Below are 19,562 nucleotides of genomic sequence, written 5' to 3'. Positions count from 1 at the left end.
TTACGTAATTGTGTGTATACTACGTAAAGAATATAAGAGAGATTACGGTGTCCATGTGCTCAGCTTTCCCTCCCGTATGTCCGTGTGTCCACTTCCTGTGACATTTATTCTACTTTGTAATAATATAGGACCTTGGGTGAAGTTCTTGGTCATGTTCCTTGTGTTAGAAACACGTTAGCGCCTAAGTCGGGGTGCCCGGGTGGCTGGCTCAGTCTGTTGAGTGTCCAACTTCGGCTCAGGTTACAATCTCGCAGCTTGTGAGTCCGAGCCCCACGTCAGGCTCTGTGCTGCCAGTGCAGAGCCGGCTTCAGATCTCTGTCCCCCTCTTTCTGCCCCTCCCCTGCTCACGTGTGTGTGTGTGTGTGTGTGTGTGCGCGCGCGCGTGCGCGAGCTCTCACTTTCTCTCTCAAAAACAAATAAAAACATTAAAAAAAAAACAGAAACACATTAATGCCTAAGTTAATACACAAGTATACCGTTCAGGCGGTTTCGTAGCCAGTGTTTTTGGGCTCTTCATTTAGGTTCCCAAGGAGGTAGTCTGTGTTTTTTATATTGCATTTTCTCTGCTGCTCTCCCAAGTTGGCCTTCTCGAGCAACGGGAAACAAACGTCACCCCAAGTGATGTCAGGCAAAATGCCCTTTAGTTTTAGTTTCTGTTGGGGATGTGCCCCTTGGTGGTCAGTTTGGCTGGTGGAGTGTCTTTTATACCATTTAGTGAGCTTGTGTATTCTCTTGGGGGTTGCAGGAATGGCTTTTCTCCCGGGTGAGGGAGGCCGTGGTTTTAGCTGACAGCCTGCTGTTTGCCCTGCGGGGCTGGTGCTCTGGGCCCACCTGCCCATGCGAATTGGTACACAGGTTTCCTCCTAACCCTGGGTGCCTGAGGGCAGCTTACGTGCATTCTAATGTCTAAGTCCAGTTACTAGAAACCCCAAACAGGTCTGGGCTTTGTAGGCACGTGCGGCGTTAGGTCAGCGAAGCCAGCCTGACCGTGGGGGCCTCGCGAAGAGCTGTTCCGTTTGCCGGCATGTTGCAGCGTCTCAGGGGGACCTGGGAATGGTTTTAACTAGACCAAATGTGTTTTGTATCCTTTTTTTTGTTTTCTAGATCTCCTGAGCTTTTCTCCATTGATCTTGTCAAACTTGCTTGTAAATTAAATTGCTTTGATAAAAATGCCCTGGGGTTGGAGTAGTGTAGACAACTGTAATCAGTGTAATGGATTCTTTAATTAAAATATTTGTTGCTAATTGACTGGTTTAGGCTTCTTTACCATCAGTATTACCAGATGCTCAATTTTGTATTGTTGGATGTGGGCATTGAGTTTTATCTGTCGTGGCTTTGTGGAGGGCTGGGCTGCCAGACTCCGAAGCGTGGGGTCCAGCGTGGGCTCTTAAAAGGTCGCAGAGCGCCCACTGCTGTGCGCAGGGGAAATCACACGTCCCAGGTAGTGCAGGGATTGGGGATGTCGCAAATGTGTGTAGTTCCGTGTGGGGCAGCGGTTGCTTGGTTTTGTAACGTAGGGATCTTGGAGGGTTGGGAATGCTGTCACGCATTTGATGAAAAGGAAGTTTTGGGGGGAAGTGTTATCAGAAAGATACTTTTTTAAAGGAAGAATTCGTAGTATATGCCAAAAATTGACAGCTAATATAATCATTGTTTTCCTGACTGAAATACAAGCTCAGTGCGTGTCGTTTGGGAAATACAGAAGTCACCTGTAATTCCACCAGGTAGTGCTTTATTGTTTCTCCTGTCAGTACGTTTTCCACGTCTCCTATTCGTGCGTGTGGGAGTGGTGCTGAAACTAGACAGGAGTTTGTGAGATGCTGGAATATATGCTTGATTTTGTACTTTAAAAATAGTCTGCTTTTCTGCATCTATATCCTTTTCTGTGCTGTAAAGTGAAAAACACGTATTAACAACCACAAAATTCCTCCGGAGGAAAGTTTGTCTCAGTACTTTTGCAAGAGAAGACATGCATTGAAGATCTGAATTTTTAAGTAAGATAACATGGTCTTCAGCTGTGTAAATCATGTCAGTTACTAGCTCTAGGCCATCCAAATAGTGGCTGGCTTTCTGGAGATCCCAGAGGTAGGCGGAAATGAAGCGTCTGCCAGTTGTAAGGAAACGTCAGTGTCCACGAGACGCATTTGAGTCCCTGATACAAATGTCATTTGGCAGTAGAAAGCAGGAGAGTGGGATTTTCAGACTCAGCATTTGTCTGTGAAAGTGCTTTGCAAGGGCTCTGCAAACGCGCGTGCTCCCTGAGGTTGAGCCTTAGAGCGGCCGTCCGGGGTGCTTGCCGCCGTAAAATCGAGAGGTTCCATACGTGCGCCACAGAGGACTTTGCCCCAGGGGCATTCTGATTTCACAGCCAGGTCAGACCTTGCTGAGGTGCGACGGGCACAGGCAGACACGGCACAGACAGTGGCTAGTGGCTCACAGAGAAGCGTGGTTGCTCATCGCGGTAACTTGTTTAAGTGCCGTGACAGTTGGGCTTACAAAGTGCCCGGGTACCTGGAGGGCGGATGCTTCTTTACACCAAGTCATCGTGTCTCTTGGAAACAAAGGACTCGAGCGCTGGTCTTGGAACGAAACAGGCGCCTGCGTCGACTACTGGATGGAGAAGGACTGCGAGATCGTTCCTCCTTCCTTCCTCCTTCCTTCAGTACACAGTGTGTACTGTGTACTGTGTGTGTACCGCGTGTGTATGGCGTGTATACTGCGTGTGTACTGTGTGTGCTGCATGTGTATTGGGTGTACTGTATACTGTGTGTACTGTGTGTGGGCTGCGTGTGCTGTGTGTGTACTGTGTGTACTACGGGTGCAATGTGTGTGTACTGGGTGTATTCTTTGTGTACTGTGTGTGCTGCATGTGTATTGGATGTACTCTGGATGTACTGTGTGTACTGCATGTGTAGCATGTGTGTACTCTGTGTGTACTGCGTATGTACTGTGTGTACTGGGTGTGTACTGGGTGTACTATGGGTGTAGCATGTGTGTACTATGGGTGTACTCTGGGTGTGCTGTGTGTACCGCGTGTGTACTGTATACTGTATGTACTGTGTGTGTACCACGTGTGTACCACGTGTGTATGGCGTGTATACTGCGTGTGTACTGTGTGTGCTGCATGTGTATTGGGTGTACTCTGGATGTACTGTGTGTACTGCATGTGTAGCATGTGTGTACTCTGTGTGTACTGCGTATGTACTGTGTGTACTGGGTGTGCTGTGTGTACCGCATGTGTACCGCGTGTGTACTGTATACTGTGTGTACTGGGTGTGTACTGCATGTATACTGCGTGTGTACTCTGTACTACATATACACTGTGTGTACCACATGTGTACTGCGTGTGTCCTGTGGGTATACTGTGTGTGAACCGCGTGTGTACTGTGTGTATAATATGGGTGTATCGTGTGTATACTGCAGTGTTCTGTGGGTGGACTAGGTTGTACTTGATGAAACTCAGTTGTCTACATACATGATCCATTTGTGTATTTTTGGGAGAGAGAGAGTGCACGTGCGTGGGGGCGGGAAGGGTAAAGAGAGAGAATCCCAAGCAGGGTCCGCACCTGCAGTGTGGAACCTGACCTGGGGCTCAAACTCAAAAACCGTGAGATCGTGACCTGAGCTGAAAACAAGAGCTGGATGCCTAACCCACTGAGCCTCCCAGGTGCCCCTGCGGGATCCATTTGGTAAGTGGGGTTGTAAAAAGCAGCTTTATCGAGGGGCGCCTGGGTGGCTCAGTCGGTTGAGCATCCAGCTTCGGCTCAGGTCACGATCTCACGGTCCCTGAGTTTGAGCCCTGCATTGGGCTCTGTGCTGACAGCTCGGAGCCTGGAGCCCGCTTCAGATTCTGTGTCTCCCTCTCTCTCTGCCCCTCCCCCACTCACACTGTCTCTGCCTCTCAAAAATCAGTAAATGTTAAAAAAACTTTTTTTAAAGCAGCTTTATCGAGTGATACTTCACATACCATATAGTTCACCTGTGGGAGGGGGGACTTCCAGGAGATCCTTATCGAGGCCTAGAGCTCATGTCTGCAGCCAATCGATTACTAAGCCTTGCTGGTTGTGTAATGGAGATGTGCTGGTGGGAACTGTGCGCAGGTCCACACAACACAGTTACATACCAAAGGAGCGAATCTGACCCATCGAGTGTGTGATGTTGCAGGTGCCTGTGTATGATCAGTGAGTTCCATGGCATTACTTTCGAGGCAGTTGGGGGGCTGGGGTTGACCATTTAGAGGTTATTTTGATTCTGACCAGAACGGTCAATGTGATACAATGAGATGCTGGTACTTCTAACACACGGTACCTCTGCTGGAACCGATCCATCACTCCTCTGCTTCTCCCTGTACTTCAGGGTTATTGGACACGGCTGGCCAGGACTCATATTGCAGCTTTGGTTGATTAACTTGTGACTCTCTTTGTCCCAATGACACTGTTCATCACTAACATTCTCTCGTAGATGTGAGAAGGGTGTTATGTCTCTGGTGAACGTCAGGAACTGTATTCGCTTCTATCAGACCGCGGAGGAACTGAGTGCCGGCACGCTGATGAACTACTGTGCGGAAATTATCGCCAGCCACTGGGTGGGTGAGAGATGGAGGGCTGTGAGCAAAGCACCCTCGCGGGAAGTCAGAACGTCCGTTGTTGTTGCTGTTGGTCTGTTGGGTCTGTTCTGCTTTTCACTGGCCTTCTGTCCTCAGGACGACCTACGGAAGGAGGACTTCAGCAGCATGAGTGCCCAGTTGTTGTACAAAATGATCAAATCCAAGACTGAGTACCCGTTGCATAAGGCTATCAAAGTAGAGAGAGAGGATGTGGTCTTCCTCTATCTAATTGAAATGGACTCACAGGTACTGTAGCTGCTTTTTCCGTTTTTCCTACCTTTTCTGAAAACCATACGTCGCTTGTTTTTCTCTGAATGTCCCCTGCTCCCTGCGAGCCCTCACCGGCGCACTCTCTGATGTGCACGTGTCTCCCAGGAGTCCCTCCAGCACAGTCTGCGATTTTTCTGCTACGCTCCTCCGAAATCTTCCAGCCTCTGCCCATGCCCACTTGTAGAGCCACGTTCACGAGTTGAGGTAGTGGCTGCAGCGGTACCTGACTTCCAGGCACCCACATCCACCTTTGTTTTCTTTTGCTGCTCTAGGGAATTGCCACAAGCTAGTAGTTAACAGTCCAGATGTGTTACCCTACAGGTGTTGCAGGTTGGAAGCCCGGTCCAGGCATCGCCTGTCTCAAACCCGGCTGTCGGCAGGAGGCTCTAGGGGAGGGTCCCATTTCCTGATTGTTTGGGGTATTGACAGATTTCACTTCCTTGTGGTTGTAGGACCAGCTGGCTTAACCTGGGGCTCTCTTGACTTCTGGAGGCCACCACATCCCTCCCGTCTCAGAGCCAGGGGCAGCACAGCCAGTCCTCCTGTCACCTCTGTCTCGTCTGCCCTTCCGCTCCCCTCTCTCACTTTTAAGGACACATGGGATCTGACAGGTAGTCCAGGATGTGGTCCCCACTCCAGGGTCCTCAATCTTAGTGACATCTGCAGAGTCGCTTTTGTTGCGGACGGTGATGCAGGTTCCAGGGGTTGGGACGTGGACGTCCCTAGGGGCTGTGACTGTGCGGACTGCACTGCCCAATGAAGAAGTGAAGGTGGCAGTGAGGGGTGCTGGCTCGTGGGTGTCCCGTATCTGCGAGGGGAGTTCCATATGGAGCCGTAGTCTTTGTGAGCACGTTAGCTGTTCCCATCCTCTCTGCCCTCTGCCCTGGCCTTTGTGCTGCTCCCGCACCGTCCTCCTTTCCCTCTTGGCCCTGCGTTGTCTTCCATGGTGTTGTGTCCGCTCTGTGACCCCCACTAATTCTGTGCTCCCTGAAAGGCGTGTGCCCTTCAGAGGCCTGGCAGAAGGTGGTCAGTTCAGTGGAATTTGTCGAGTGAACAGTTAACGGCATTAAAATGTGGCATTTATGTGAAAGAAGGTGTGTAAGGGTCCGGTGGGGAGACGTTAAAATCACTTGTATGGTCTGCCAGCTGGGTGCTGATTTACAAACCTACCTGTGCAGCTCCCTGGGAAGCTGAACGAAGTGGATCATAACGGACACCTCCCCTTGGACCTGGCCCTGTCACGGCGACTGGAGAGCATTGCCGCCACGCTGGTTAGTCACGGAGCCGATGTGGACATGGTGGACAGTAATGGCTGGAGCCTGTTACACAAAGGAATCCAAAGAGGTAGGAAGAAGCATGTCCCCCTGCGAGCGAGTTTACTTTAATCCAAGTAACTCTTGAAGCCTCTGCCCCTGTTGCACACATTCCGAAATGCTGCTTCAGCCTGCTCGTGACGTCGAGTCTGTGGTCGGTGGGGAGGAGAAGCTGCTGCTGCGCCTTGTCTCTCGGGCTCTCCTGGTGTCGGCCCTGCCGCAGAGGACCCTTCCTTGTAGGCACGTGACGTGTTCGCATCTTCAGTGTATCATTTCTCCAGGGTGGTGTTAGTGGCGCTTGTGTTTGCGGCTGGAAGAGAGGGAAAGCATCAGAACCACACATGTTTAAACATAGTCTTGGATTCGGAGTTTTCACTTGTCCAGCTTAGACTTCTTTCATGGCAAAGGGATAAAGTTTCGTTCCGTCGTAGGAAGGTTAGTTGAAATCGTAGCTATATTTTGAGCCTGTTGTTGTTAATAGTGGGAAGAATATGGAAGTGATAGAATGAAGATCAAAACACTTTACTCTTAATTAAATTACAAGAGGAAAAGAATATTAGTCTTTTTTGTTTTATTTTTCCCATGGTGTCATCAATTGTTAAGTCCCAAATGGATCCTGCTTGACTCTCCTTTGCGGTAATCGTTTTTGACAGAATGAGAAGCTGTCTAGGGGCAGAGTTCCCGCCCCTGGAATGAGAGCTTTCAAAAATGCCAAGTCTTAATTTTGTGGAGGGATAGATGACTTGGCTGAAGTACTTGGCCATGGCTGTTTTTGTGTTTACATGCAGACGTCAAAGGCAGGATGTACCAGGGGCACCTGGGGGGCTCAGTCAGTTAAGTGTCTGACTTCAGCTCAGGTCATGATCTCGTGGTTCATGAGTTGTAGCCCCGTGCCTGGCTGACAGGCCAGGAGCCTGCTTTGGATTCTGTATCTCCTCTCTCCGCCCCTCTCCTACTCACACTCTGTCTCTCTCTATCCCTCAAAATAAATAAACATAAAAAAAAAAAAAAAAAGACAGCGTACTGATTTCCCCACATCTTAATCCCGTGTATCCGCCCTTCCGACTATACAGCCATTTTTATCATTATGCCTTGTTGCTATACTATTATCGTGCTGGTGCACTGTCACTCCTTTATTTACTCTCATTGTTACACTGTCGCCATATATACCCTCAGTCATTCACAGGTTGCTCCTGGTTGGTGGAACTAGTTTCTTCAAATACAGTCCTGTAGGCAGCTGTGGCTTTGCTCTTTTTGGGCAAAGGTTTTAACCTAAATCTCCCTCAAAGCCCTGCGTTAGGGCGTCAAGCTTGCTGGCTGATGGAGAGGAAAATGTTGCTCGTGGTCGGGAAGGAACTCTTGGGATTATGTCCGCGTCCAGGGCAGATGCATTTCCCAGGTGCCACCCTGTGCTGTGCAAAGCCGTTAGCACACTGGGTGTGTGTACAATGGGAAGAGTTCCCACCGCGTGGGGAGTTAGCTTTTCCTGGCGTCTAGTGTCTGAGATGTTTATTTTGGAAACAAATCTACTTCTTACTTAAAAAAAAAAAAAAAGTCTCAAGAATTATGTTTCTTAAGGAGTTAAATTCTTACGTGCGACGAGAAAACATCTTTGACGAGTTATTAAATACTTTGGTGATTGCTTAGTTGTGAGAGTTCCCACGAATTGGCAGTGCATTTCGATGCTTGTTTTCAGGCGACGAACCTTCCACTCTGAGTCGGTCGGTTGCCTGCAAGTCTGTGCAGTGTGGGTGTGAGGGTCTACACTGCTGCCGGCCCTGGGCGGCGGGACGGCGTGGTAGGCAGAGCGCTGACGTCGGGGCTTGGGTGGGCCAGGGTTTCAGTCCTGGCTCGTGCGCTCATGCAGTGCCTTGGACGGGCCACTTGGTCCCCTCTGGGTGTCCTTTCCCTCACGTGCAGGGTGGGAGTCCTTCTGCTTTCCAGTGTTCCCGGCACGCGCGGCACCGTCCTGCCAGGGTGCGCACTGGCGCGCCGGGACCAGCTCCAGTTCCCGAGGGAGAGCTGTCCCTGTCCCTTCTTCAGCTCCAGCTGTCGTCCGTGGACCTTCCCAAGTGGTTGAACTGAGCAACGTAGTTAAATTCAACTGTCAACCTTACTCTAAGTTCACTGTCATCTGCCTGAAGAGCTTTGCTGTGTGAGATGGGGGTCTGGTTCCGGACACCCGCTGGAATGTGTGCGGTCAGTTCTGTGAAGAATGAAATGGGCAGCCAGTGTCTGTGGACGAGGCCACAGGAGGCACACGTGTGGCCGGAGGGCGGCCGCCTCCTCCGACGAGCCGGGTCTGGGCCAGAAGGTGAATCCTTGCTGTTGAACATCAGCATCGACCTTCGGAGAGTCAGTGCCGGTCAGCAGGCTTCTGAGTGGGCCCTCCTGTCTCCCTGCCTGTAGTCCGTGCACAGTGGGGCCTCTCCCGGGAGCAGCGTGAGGCCGTCCGTGGGAACACTGCAAGCTTCTGGGACCTCCTCCCTGCACGTGGCTCCGTGTGGGTATCCCAAGGGCCTGGGGCCCCCTCCCCGCCCGCGCACACGGCTCCAGCCGGGAAGCTGCACTAAAGGAGACACTGATGTGGATTTTAGTTTGGTGTTGGTGTTGTTGGGAGGACGCTCGTGTGGACGTCAGCGCAGTGATTCCTCGTGCGCCGGGCGGTGCAGCCGAGCCAGGTTGTAGGAGTAACTAGCTCGTAAGCACCAAATGGTTTTTACTTTAAATGTTTTTGATGGAAATCTTTCTAAAGTGTTTTAGATGTTTTCTTACCGACAGAAACTGTAAATGGTGCTGTTGGTGTTTGCTACCCCCTCCTTTGTTCTGCTCCTTCGTTGTCCTTTTCCCTCTAGGCTGTGTGCCCAGGGACTGACTTTCTTTTCATGTAAAACATCACCGATTTTCAATTTCCAATAATTCCTAAATAACTTTGGGGGGGAGCAGGGGTGCATGTATTTATGTGCATATATTTGTCTAAGTAAAAAAAAAAAATCTCTGGCTCTTATTAATAAATTAATTTAAAAGCTATAATTCTTTTAAGAGGGCTTAACGATATAAAGTTCTGGTGTCTTTTTTATCCATCCCTGTCCAGCTGTTGATCGGCAGTCCTGGACCCTTGTTTCAGGGGGCATGCTTGCCCGGTTTGTATTCCACCGTGTATTGTAAGTTTTGTATCAGCCTGTGGGGTCTTAGCTTTACTGTGCTTCTCTCTTCGTTTGGAATCTGTGCTGAGCTCAAAGGTGTGAAAACGCCACACTTCTCCCCCAGCATCGTGTACATCGGTCTTTTCATTTCAGGTCTCTCTGTCCCAACAGGCCCGAATTTTCTTTCCACTTCCAGAATATAGGTGGCTTTCTCTAGGATATTGTATTCTGTTGTTAATATTTGTATACATTCCGTCTTAGACTGAAGCCCTGTGGGGGCTGCTCCCCCTGTCAGAGCCTACCGGAAGCCCACTGTGTATATGTATCTATAAACAGCAAAGTCCGACCCAGTCTCCCCCCCCAGTATGCAAATTGGTTGCTTTCACACCTCTACCAGTACCCTGTTGTGAAGAAATCTGATTTGTGGTCCTTTTTGTGTGTGACTTTGGTAAAGATTGCACTTTCCTCTAGATGCCAGGAAAAAAAAAAAAAAGGGGCTGGTTAGAGAAATCTTAAGTTAACCTGAAGTCGTAATTGATGGGAATCAGAGCCAGTCGATTGGTTTTCTTCCCAAACATTTCCCTGGTGCCTGTTTTGCATAAGACAGTGGCAGTTGCAAGGATAAATCAGACATGGACCGGTGAGCATCTCAGGGGCCTGTGGGGGCCTGACCACCTCCACACCAGCACTCACATTCTTCAGCAGATTGGGCCCTCGGAAGAAGGTACAGAACAGATGAGAGGTGCTGAAAACGAGCTGATTTTGAAATTCCGTGTCCGCTGAAGACCAGAGGAAACCCCTACCTGCAGATGAAAATGAGCTTAGGAACACAGATAACAGACATGAGAGCTTTGCCACTCCAGAAACGCCAACCCCCATGCTAGATGTTGAGACGCAGAAGTACAGTTGAAGTCGATGGATGATGTTGCCGGATATCAAAGAAAACTTCTCGTGAGTGACTTTGTAAGACAAAATCGTCACGTAGAAGTTGTGATTCAAAGGAGCCCACATCTGCAGCACTAACAGATTCAGGGACAGGTGCACGTGTCTGGCTGCAAAGACAAAAACAGGTCAGCTGTGGAAAGAGCACCATCGCCAATGATGTGTATAGTGAAGAAGTTCCATAACGCCTTCCACAGCCTGGTGTCCAACCCAAGACTGTCAGCAGACTCCAGTACTGCAGGCCGTCACGGCACCAGATGAACCTGGGGGGTTGTTGTGCGTTTTGGGGATCTTCCAGCTGAAGAAGGATGTGATTTGTACAAAATTCATCCTGTAGGCCTTGAGTGGAGACAGAATCTACAGAAAGTACCTCTGAATCCTTGGCATGACTTAGCTAAGTGCTGCAGCACACCCGGAAGTTAGGTCTGGCCTGTCCCGGGAGGGGTTGGCTCATGGGCGCACTGCCTGCAGACCCCAGAAGAAACCACCGCCTCCCACTGCAGCTAGACAGAAGCCTCAGTGCGAGCACAGTGCATTTGTAACTGGGTGATTCCTCTGTTCACAGTTCATTACCTTAGGATGCATTGCTCTTCGTGCCTTCTTTTCTTAAGGAATGTTAATTTCATGTATCGGGACTGTTTTTGCACATTTTAAGATGTAAGTGGAACTAAATCCAAGGTAAATTGAACTTTAAGTAACCTTCTATGACACATTTAATTAATCCCTATCACCTTCCAAGTTAGACAAGTGTGCTTTAACTGGTTTTCCACAAGTATTTTTAACATTAAATTGCCACTTGTCAGATTGCTTGGTTCTGAAGGTCCCCATGTATTTTCAGAATTGTATACCTTTAATATCTTTATGTAAACTTAACTCTTGGCCTTTTGTCAGGATGTCAGAGTAGTTTCTGTTTTGCCTCCCACCGAGCGCTGCATAGTCAGAGACAGTAAGCAGTTGGAGCTGTTGAACTTGCTGGATTCTGCAGAAGTTATTCAGACTTCATTTGGGACTTGTACGTTGCTCTAGGCAGACTTCCCTGCCTATAAATTCTCCAAGAATTAAGGTGACGGAGGGGACTTAGGAAGAAGTTTTGTTTTTACAACTGTTTAGGTTACCAAGTGAAGTTCTTATAAATAGCAATGTGTGCAGATTATTTGTCCAGATATTTAGTTGAAAACTTCTTGTTGAGACTGTTATGTGTGTATGTCACAAATTGAGAAGATTTTAAAAATTTGTGTGGTAGCAGTCAGCGAGGTGTGGTCCTACTCTGGACAGGAACCTGTGCGCGAGTACAGCACGCTGGCGGTAAGACTGTGCTCAGGAGATAAGGGAGCGACACGGATCGTGCTGAGGCATCTAGAAACCCTGTCCGAGAGGTGGTGATCAGGAGTGGCCTCTGTGCCTGGAAGCCTGGAGTACTGGGGTGGTGGTGTGAGGTAGGGGGCTGCAGGTGACAGCGGGTCCGCAGGAATTCAAGCAGGTGACTTTGTGATCTTGAAGGTTCTGCGTAGACATGCCCGGTGGTCCCTCTTCTTTGTCTGCGGTTCCTGACTTTCCGAGGAGTGTTGGCCAGAGTAGCTCGCCCTGGCGTTGTCGTGTGTAACCATTTTTTCTGTTGTTTCTTTTCAAGGAGATCTCTTTGCTGCCACCTTCCTCATTAAGAACGGGGCCCTGGTCAATGCCGCCACGTTGGGTGCCCAGGAGACACCGTTGCACCTCGTGGCGTTGTACAGTTCAAAGAAACACTCCGCGGATGTGATGTCGGAGATGGCCCAGATCTCAGAGGCCCTTCTGCAGGCCGGTGCCAACCCCAACATGCAAGACAGCAAGGGCAGGTTAGTGGGGTCATCGGGCTGCTCTTAGCGCTGTTTCCAGAACAGTATCTTATGGCGGCACGTGACGAGCAGACGGGCTCGCAATTTAATCTGGTGTTCGTGGAAGTCCCAGACGTTGGTGTATTAGGCAGATGAGAGGCTTGACAAAGCCCAGAGGCGTCTGGGGACATTGTTTCCGTGCTGGGAACCGAGGTCCATGGATTCGCAGGTGTCACTGGTCCAGCTCCTCCGTGGGCACCCTTTGCTGGCACCTGGGTCAGAACTGGCGGGGGCGCTTGGAGGGGGATACGCCCCATCTCACAGCCGTCCCCAGTGTTTCCGGGAGGTCACATTGTGGGGTTTTCCCCTCTGGTGCGTGTATCTGCCTCATGCAGCACGGCACACAGCAGAACAGGAAAATGCGTGTGACGGATCTCACACTCAAGTAACATGGGTCTCGTGAACTCTCAGCATCGTTTGATAACTACTCTGTTTCCCCAGATGACTGCATCCTTTTTTTCTTGTGTTGATTCTTTACGTTGACTTTCCCCAGCCGCGGTGAGTCTGGTGGCCGGGCCTCTGGGACAGGTGCCAGCAGCGGGTCCCCTTCAGGGCACTCGAGGGCTAAAAAGAAGCCGCTTTAATCTATCCTGGCCTGGGATTCCGGCCTGTTGCTGCTCTGACTGTGCTTGTGGAGAACAGAGTTACAGAAAGAAAGGCATTTCTTTTCAGAATTGTGGAGGCTAGGTGGGGAAAACACGCGTACGTGTGCTAGAAACTGCTGGTGTGAGAACACGGGTAGTGAGTGAGCGTCAGCGTTTAATGGGACAATGTTTTCTGTCTCTTCCTTCTGTCAATTCTTGTCCTTCTGGCTGCTGACTGAATGGTGACAAAGAAACAGAACCATTTTCGTCCTCTGACATTTAGTCGTGATTTTGGAAGGCCGTTTGCCGAGGCGCAAAGGCACGCTGTTGGAGGAATGTAGGGTTCCTGCTGGTGGTGGTCTGGCCTGGGGTTCTCCTTCACGGAGCCCGTTTCTGCGTTGACCCCTCTCCTTTCCCCCCGTAGGACCCCCTTACACCTGTGCATCATGGCGAGGAACGAACTCGTATTCAGTCAGTTGCTGCAGTGCAAACGGTATGCACCAACGGCATCGAGAAGACGGGGGGGGGGGGGGGGGGGCGCGTCGTGAGTGGAAGGAATTCCCTTCAAGCGTCTTCGCTGTATAGTGTTGTGCGTTAAGTAGAAGCAGAGTAAAAAATTGTCATTCGAGATGTGCGTGAGGAGAGAACGAGGCTGTTGGCAGCGCGGTGTCGGGCGGAGGCGACGTTTGCCGTCACGTCGCTTCCCTCTTCCAGGCTGGACCTGGAGCTGAAGGACCACGAGGGCAGCACCGCCCTGTGGCTCGCGGTGCAGTACGTCACGGTGTCTCCCGACCACTCGGTGAACCCCTTCGAGGACCTCCCGGTGCTGAATGGGACGTCGTTTGACGAAAACAGCTTTGCGGCGAGACTCATCCAGCGCGGCAGCAACACCAACGCACCCGACGCCGCGACAGGTAGAGCGTGGGCCCCAGGGCTGGGCTTGGGGCTGGAGGGGCCACGAGGCGTCACGCCAGCCCTTCCTCCAGAAACTGAGCAGCCGAATGGCGTGCTGGTGCGAGTGAGGCTGTGCTTGCAACCCCAGCAAAAGCCCAGGTTGTTTTCGTGTCATCTTATGCTTTAAGAAGTTTAGCCAGGAGGCGCCTGGGTGGCTCAGTCGGTTAAGCGGCCGACTCTGGCTCAGGCCATGGTCTCACGGTTTCATGAGTTCGAGCCCCGCGTCGGGCTCTGTGCTGACAGCTCAGAGCCTGGAGCCTGTTTCAGATTCTGTGTCTCCCTCTCTCTGACCCTCCCCCGTTCATGCTTTGTCTCTCTCTGTCTCAAAAATAAATAAATGATAAAAAAAAAAAAAAAAAAAAAAAGCTTAGCCAGGGGGCGCCTTCGGCTCAGGTCATGATCTCAGGGTTCGTGGGTTCGATCCCCGCATCAATCCCTGTGCTGACAGCTCGGAGCCTAGAGCCTGCTTCGGATTATGGGTCTCCCTCTCTCTCTCTCTCTTCCCCTCCTCTGCTTACGCTCTGTCTCTCCCTCTCTCTGTCTCTCTCTCTCTCTCTCGCTCTCTGTAAATAAATAAATAAACATTAAAAAATAAAATAATAAAATAAAAGAAGTTTAGCCAGACTGCAGGTCGGTTAAGCAGAAACACTTCCATTTGTTTGGTCCGGTGAGTCTCAGAACTCCTTTTACACTCTTAGAAATTAGAGCCCAAAGAGCTTTGGTTTCAGTGGGTTGTAGCTTTGATATTTAACATGCTAGAATTAAAACTGAGAAATTTTTAAAAGGTGTATTAAGTTAGAAAATAATAAACTATTGTATGTTTAGCATGTAGCATTTTTTATGAAGAATAACGTTCAAAAGAAAACAGTGACTGGCTTCTTATATCTGCATCGTTGCAGCCTTTTGACGTGTGTTGTTTTGGTTAAAGTATGTGAAGAAAACATACCCTCCCACAGTTAACGTAGGTGGAGAAGGATGGCATATTTTGATGCCTTCTCAGATCATTGTGGACGGATTTCTTATTTCTACAGCGAGCAGAGATCCCCAGTGAGTGTGAAGTTAACTGCAGTGTAGAATCTGAAACCAGATCAATGAACTTTTCTGACTCTTAAGTTAAAATCCATGGTTCACTTGTGCTTTGGATGGACCTTTTCTCCATATGTGATTTTATAAACGTCATGATTGAATTATTTGAAAAATTCTGGTTTGCTGACTTGAGCAGATCTTCCAAATCTTTATTTCAGAATCACATTTACTAATATCACTATCGATCTCATCAGGAAGGTATTCCAGTGTTGAGAAGCTGTCAAAGTAGCAGTTTTGGATAAAAGGTTTCCAAAATTCTAATATTCACTTGCAAGGTCAACTTTTATCATTTGGTACAAATACTGCCAATTGTTTCCTTAAAGAGAAAAGCACACTTCGTTCGTTTTCAGCAAAATGTCTGATACTCCTGTTTGGGTAAGCATGGTTTGCCAATCAGTCATTCTTTCACAAAGCTGGTGTAGCCTGAGGAAAACTTTAGTGTTGCAGCCCAGGCAGTGGTTCTGGGCTTTTCCTCGAGGCTCCTGTACTTCATCACACGGGGCCGGATGCAACTCCCTGCACCCTCATGATTTTGTCACAGGGATTGCGAACAGGCACTCGTTGTTGAAATTGAAGAACTTTAGTAATTTTTACTGCTCTGTCAAGGGCCACCCTGAGTGAAGGTGCTCTCGTTTTGATGGGGTCTGTGGTAGTCACCCAGGGACTGCTGCTACATTTGGGGCCTCTCCTTTATTTGTGTTCAGGTCCAGTTTGACCATCAGCAGTGCAGACGTCAGTGCAGGGGGACAAGCAAATGTCAGGGGTGGTTGTTACAGAAATAGTTTTGACCTCACGGACCCCCCGGAAGACGCGCAGGAACCCCTAGGAACCCTGAGATCACACTTTGAGAACCACTGTTTTAATGTCAATACTTCTTGATTTGACTAAATAAATTATGGGGATTTTTAAGGAGAAGGATCCCACTGTGATCAATATTGCAATGTATAAAGCATGTGTAGGTGCCACTGATGAGGGAAACTGGCCAAGAAAAGATGGATGTTAAACAGCCCTTTCCCTGAAAGAAGTTAATAATTTAACTAAAGGTCAAATTAAAGATTTTTTTTTAAGTTTATTTATTTTTGAGAGAGAGGGAGAGAGAAAGCGTGCACATCCACGACCAGGGGGAGAGTCAGAAAGAGAGGGAGACATAGAATCCGAAGCAGGCTCCAGGCTCCAAGCCATCAGCACAGGGCTCGACCCCACGAACCGTGAGATCGTGACTTGAGCCGAAGTCGGATGCTTAACTGACTGAGCCCCCCAGGCATCCTACTGATTTCTGATTTAATCGGAGCATCACATTATATAAGAAATTGGTTCTTTGATATTTAGGACTTGAACGTTAGGTTCTTACAGATCTGGTTTTTACAGAAGCGTGACATGTACTTCGTAAGAAGCATCTTTTCATTGTGGGTGCACCGTGCTCTGTTTATGTGCGTGCATCAGGCTTGTTCATCATGCTGTGTGAATCATACACAGTAACTGACTAACTTTTGGACTGCTTGACCTATCAATCTTGGGAATATATTAAAATTCTTCATCGTGATTATGGGTTTATCTGTTGTCTTGCTAGTTCTGTCAATACTTTATTCTTTGAGTTTTAGTACAAGTTCAGGGTTATATTTCCTTTGTTCCATTTTTCAGTATGTGTAGAATGGCTGGCCTTAGTCCACTGTTCCTCAGCATTTCTTATGTGTCAGCAGTCGAAGGTCATCTTTGTTCGATAGGGAGGCCATGTTTACGTCTTGTGTGTGCCAGAAGGACTACAGGGCGCTTGTTAGGGTCTCTGGGTTAGGATGGCTCATGCCTGGGGTGGAGTCACACTCTCTCTGAGAGAGAAGGGAAAACAGTATGAAAACAGTGTTTGTCCCATTTCTTTACCTATTTTTAGTCCTGGAGTTTAATTTGAGTTTTCAAATAGCATAGCTTGGGACACCTGAGTGGCTCAGTTGGTTAAGCGTCTGACTTCAGCTCGGGTCATGATCTCACAGTCTGTGTGTTCGAGCACCGCATTGGGCTCACTGCTGTAGGCACAGAGCCTGGAGCCTGCTTCAGATCCTCTGTCTCCCTCTCTCTCTCTCTGCCCCTCCCCCACTCGCTCTCTCCCTGTCCCTTTCTCTCTCAAAAATAAATACATATTAAAAAAAAAAAAATTCAAAGAGCATAGCGGTAGAACATGGTATTTTGTATTTATCCAGAAAGGAAGAGGATTTTAATAGAGAGACACTGCCTTGGGGCTAAAACCATTTCACGAGGGAAAGAAGAAGAGAATTTTGCTTCTTTCTAAGATTCTTGTTTATAAGACAATGCTAAACAAAACATTTCTAAGCCAAGAACAAATACGTTTAAGGCCTTAGGAATGAAAGGACGTTTTCTGGTAGAACATCAGCTCACAAGGTCTTCAGAGTGGTCATTCTAAGCCCAGAGGTTCTCAGACAGCTGCCCCCCCACCCCCAGACATTTGGCGACATCTGTAGACATGTTTGCCTATTACAGCAAGGTCGGGGATGCCGTTGGCATCTAGTTGTCGTACAGTGTGCCGGACAGACCCCTGACGACAAAGAGCTGTACCTGGCCCAAAACGTCAGGAGCGTTGCTGTTGAGACCTTGGCGGGAGACATAGCTTCCCTCCGGTCCTGGTGGCGTCTGGAGGACAGCTCTGGGAAGAATGAACGTCTCCTGATGGCCAGACCAAGCCTCTGCTCCTCCCAGGCCCATGCAGTGTCCGCGTCCACCTGCAGGGAGGGCCTGTGTGGACTTCCCACGTGGGCTCGTCAGTTGTGGAAGGTGGCGAGGAAGGGCTTGTGTCTCTGCCCGTTGTCTCCCAGGGAACTGCTTACTACAGCGGGCGGCCGAAGCAGGGAACGAGGCAGCGGCTCTTTTCCTGGCCACCAGTGGAGCCCACGTCAACCACAGAAACAAGTGGGTAAGTGTGACGCCGCAGCCCTGTGGTCTGTGGAAGGAGTGGCAGTGGTGGATGTGTAGGGAAAAAAAGCTTCTGTTTTTTAGTTTGTGTTACATGCACTTGGTGCAAAAGCCAGGGTGAAACAGGTGTTGTATCCCCAAATATTGGTTGGTTGATTCATTCAGCAGCCGTTTGCTAAGCCTTTGTGGAACGTCGGGTCCTAAAGTAGATCCTGTGGACCTGGTGGTCTAGTAGAGAGTAACAGACACGTGCACAGAAACTGGCCACAAATGCATCTCCGTGATGTACGTGCTTTGCGTTTGGAGTCTGCTCCGTGAGTGCGGATTTAGTCTGTGTCTCGGGGTGGGACTGCACGCTCTGCTCGCAACAGGGCCTCAGGGTGAGGCCCCTTCTCATCTTGCCCTGCGTGATCTTAGGCTTTGTGAGCTTCTGTTTCCTCATTTGTGAGGCGGGCTTCATGCTGATGTCACGGGGTGCGGATTAGCACGCTCTCTGGGACGCTGGAGACCATGTGATGTTGTTTTCACTTTGCCATTTTCACGTAGGGAGGCTGTGCTTGTCTATGAGGTCACATTTATTTCGTGTCTACTTTGTGTTCAGAGCTTTGGGGAATATCAGCCCTTTTAACCTGAGAGTGGATCTGGACGTTTTTGGCACCCACAAATCCCTCATTTCAGGGCAGAGAACATTGAGGTTCCAAGAGGCTCCCTGGCTCTCGACAACGGAGCCGGTATTAAGACTCGGGTCCAGGGTGGAAGGGTGCCTGTGGTCTTAGCTGCGCCGGGAAGGCAACGGGCAGTCGGCCTGAACGGGAGACCCACCGAGGTGTCTCGAAGCACAGGGAGATGGCAGCCCGCTCCCCCCACCATTAAACCTGCTCACCTCTGTGCCCCTGCATCTGCACACAGCCTGCTCTCCAGCTGCATGGCGTGTCCGAGTGCAGTGGTGGCCTTCTTGACTTTGCTTCTGCCATCATGTGTCTCTGTGTCTCTGTCTCTTCCTGCATCGTCATGTGCCTGCTGTCCACTCCTGATAGCGCACAGTCATGCCCTGTGCCCCAGCTTTACAAAATCCTTTCTGGGGCTCACACGGTCTGCCAGCTGTCCCTTGTCTGGTGCCCTTCGTAGCAAAACTGGGAGAACCCTAAGATGTGCCAGGAGAGACCCGCCCTGAAAGCAAGTGAGCGTGACATCGGAGAAGGGTCTGGAACGCTGGTTGAGTTCTTTGGACTTAATCCTGTGGGAAGAGAAGACCCACGTGAAGGGTTTTGAGTAGACTGGCGGTGTGGTCATTTGAGTTGAGAGAGCCTACTGGGAAGCTGGCGGGCCAGGCGCACCGCTGAAGTCGAGGCCGGGGCCCCTGAGAGTCATCTGGACCAGGAATGACCTGTCCTGACCTCAGACGCTGAATCTGGCAGCACCGAGACCGCGTGCAGAGGAGTTGCAGAATTGCACTCCTACTGGCTGTGGCTTTCAGAAGCAGGGGCCGCAGAGGTGGGGAAGCTCTTGGGCCCACAGAGGAAGAGAGGATTTTGCCAGGAGGAGGGACTGCCTTGGGGACAGTGATTTCCATGATGTTCTTTAGGGGGGGATAGTTGGGCAGTGGGGGCAGGGCACGAGAGGAAACTTGTCACATACGTTCCTGTCCTTTTGAATATGGAATCAAGTATGTGTAAGGCCAACCTGAAATGCTTTTAATTTTAAGAAGTGCGAGAAGGAGGTCTTGATGAGAGTTCAAGATGGGGCTGACGTGAGCCGGTCAGAAAAACCGGTGGGGAAGGGGGGGCCACGGGGCGTGGTGGTCAGACTGGTGGCTCTGTCACCACAGGGCTGTGGTTCTGGCTCTTCCAGCCTCCGTGGGGCTT

The 19,562-nt window shown here is 49.8% G+C and overlaps 1 protein-coding gene across 3 annotated transcripts in view; it reads left to right on the top strand.

The window, feature by feature from the left end:
* The window catches only part of ANKFY1 (ankyrin repeat and FYVE domain containing 1), a 71,997-nt gene that overhangs the window by 35,474 nt on the left and 16,961 nt on the right, over nt 1–19,562 (top strand). For all 3 annotated transcript variants that reach the window (XR_008294051.1, XM_027047523.2, XM_027047522.2), the window contains exons 5-11: nt 4,462–4,585; nt 4,703–4,852; nt 6,055–6,220; nt 11,908–12,112; nt 13,160–13,228; nt 13,450–13,649; nt 17,601–17,698. Coding sequence is in view for 2 of the 3 variants with exons in the window: in XM_027047523.2 (XP_026903324.1) it covers nt 4,462–4,585; nt 4,703–4,852; nt 6,055–6,220; nt 11,908–12,112; nt 13,160–13,228; nt 13,450–13,649; nt 17,601–17,698 (1,012 nt within the window). In the remaining variant the exon portion in view is untranslated. The remainder of the gene's footprint in view (nt 1–4,461; nt 4,586–4,702; nt 4,853–6,054; nt 6,221–11,907; nt 12,113–13,159; nt 13,229–13,449; nt 13,650–17,600; nt 17,699–19,562) is intronic.

The sequence above is a fragment of the Acinonyx jubatus genome, chromosome E1 (assembly GCF_027475565.1).
Source record: "Acinonyx jubatus isolate Ajub_Pintada_27869175 chromosome E1, VMU_Ajub_asm_v1.0, whole genome shotgun sequence".
NCBI classification, from domain to species: Eukaryota; Metazoa; Chordata; class Mammalia; order Carnivora; family Felidae; genus Acinonyx; species Acinonyx jubatus.
This window is presented reverse-complemented; position numbering and strand designations above follow the sequence as displayed.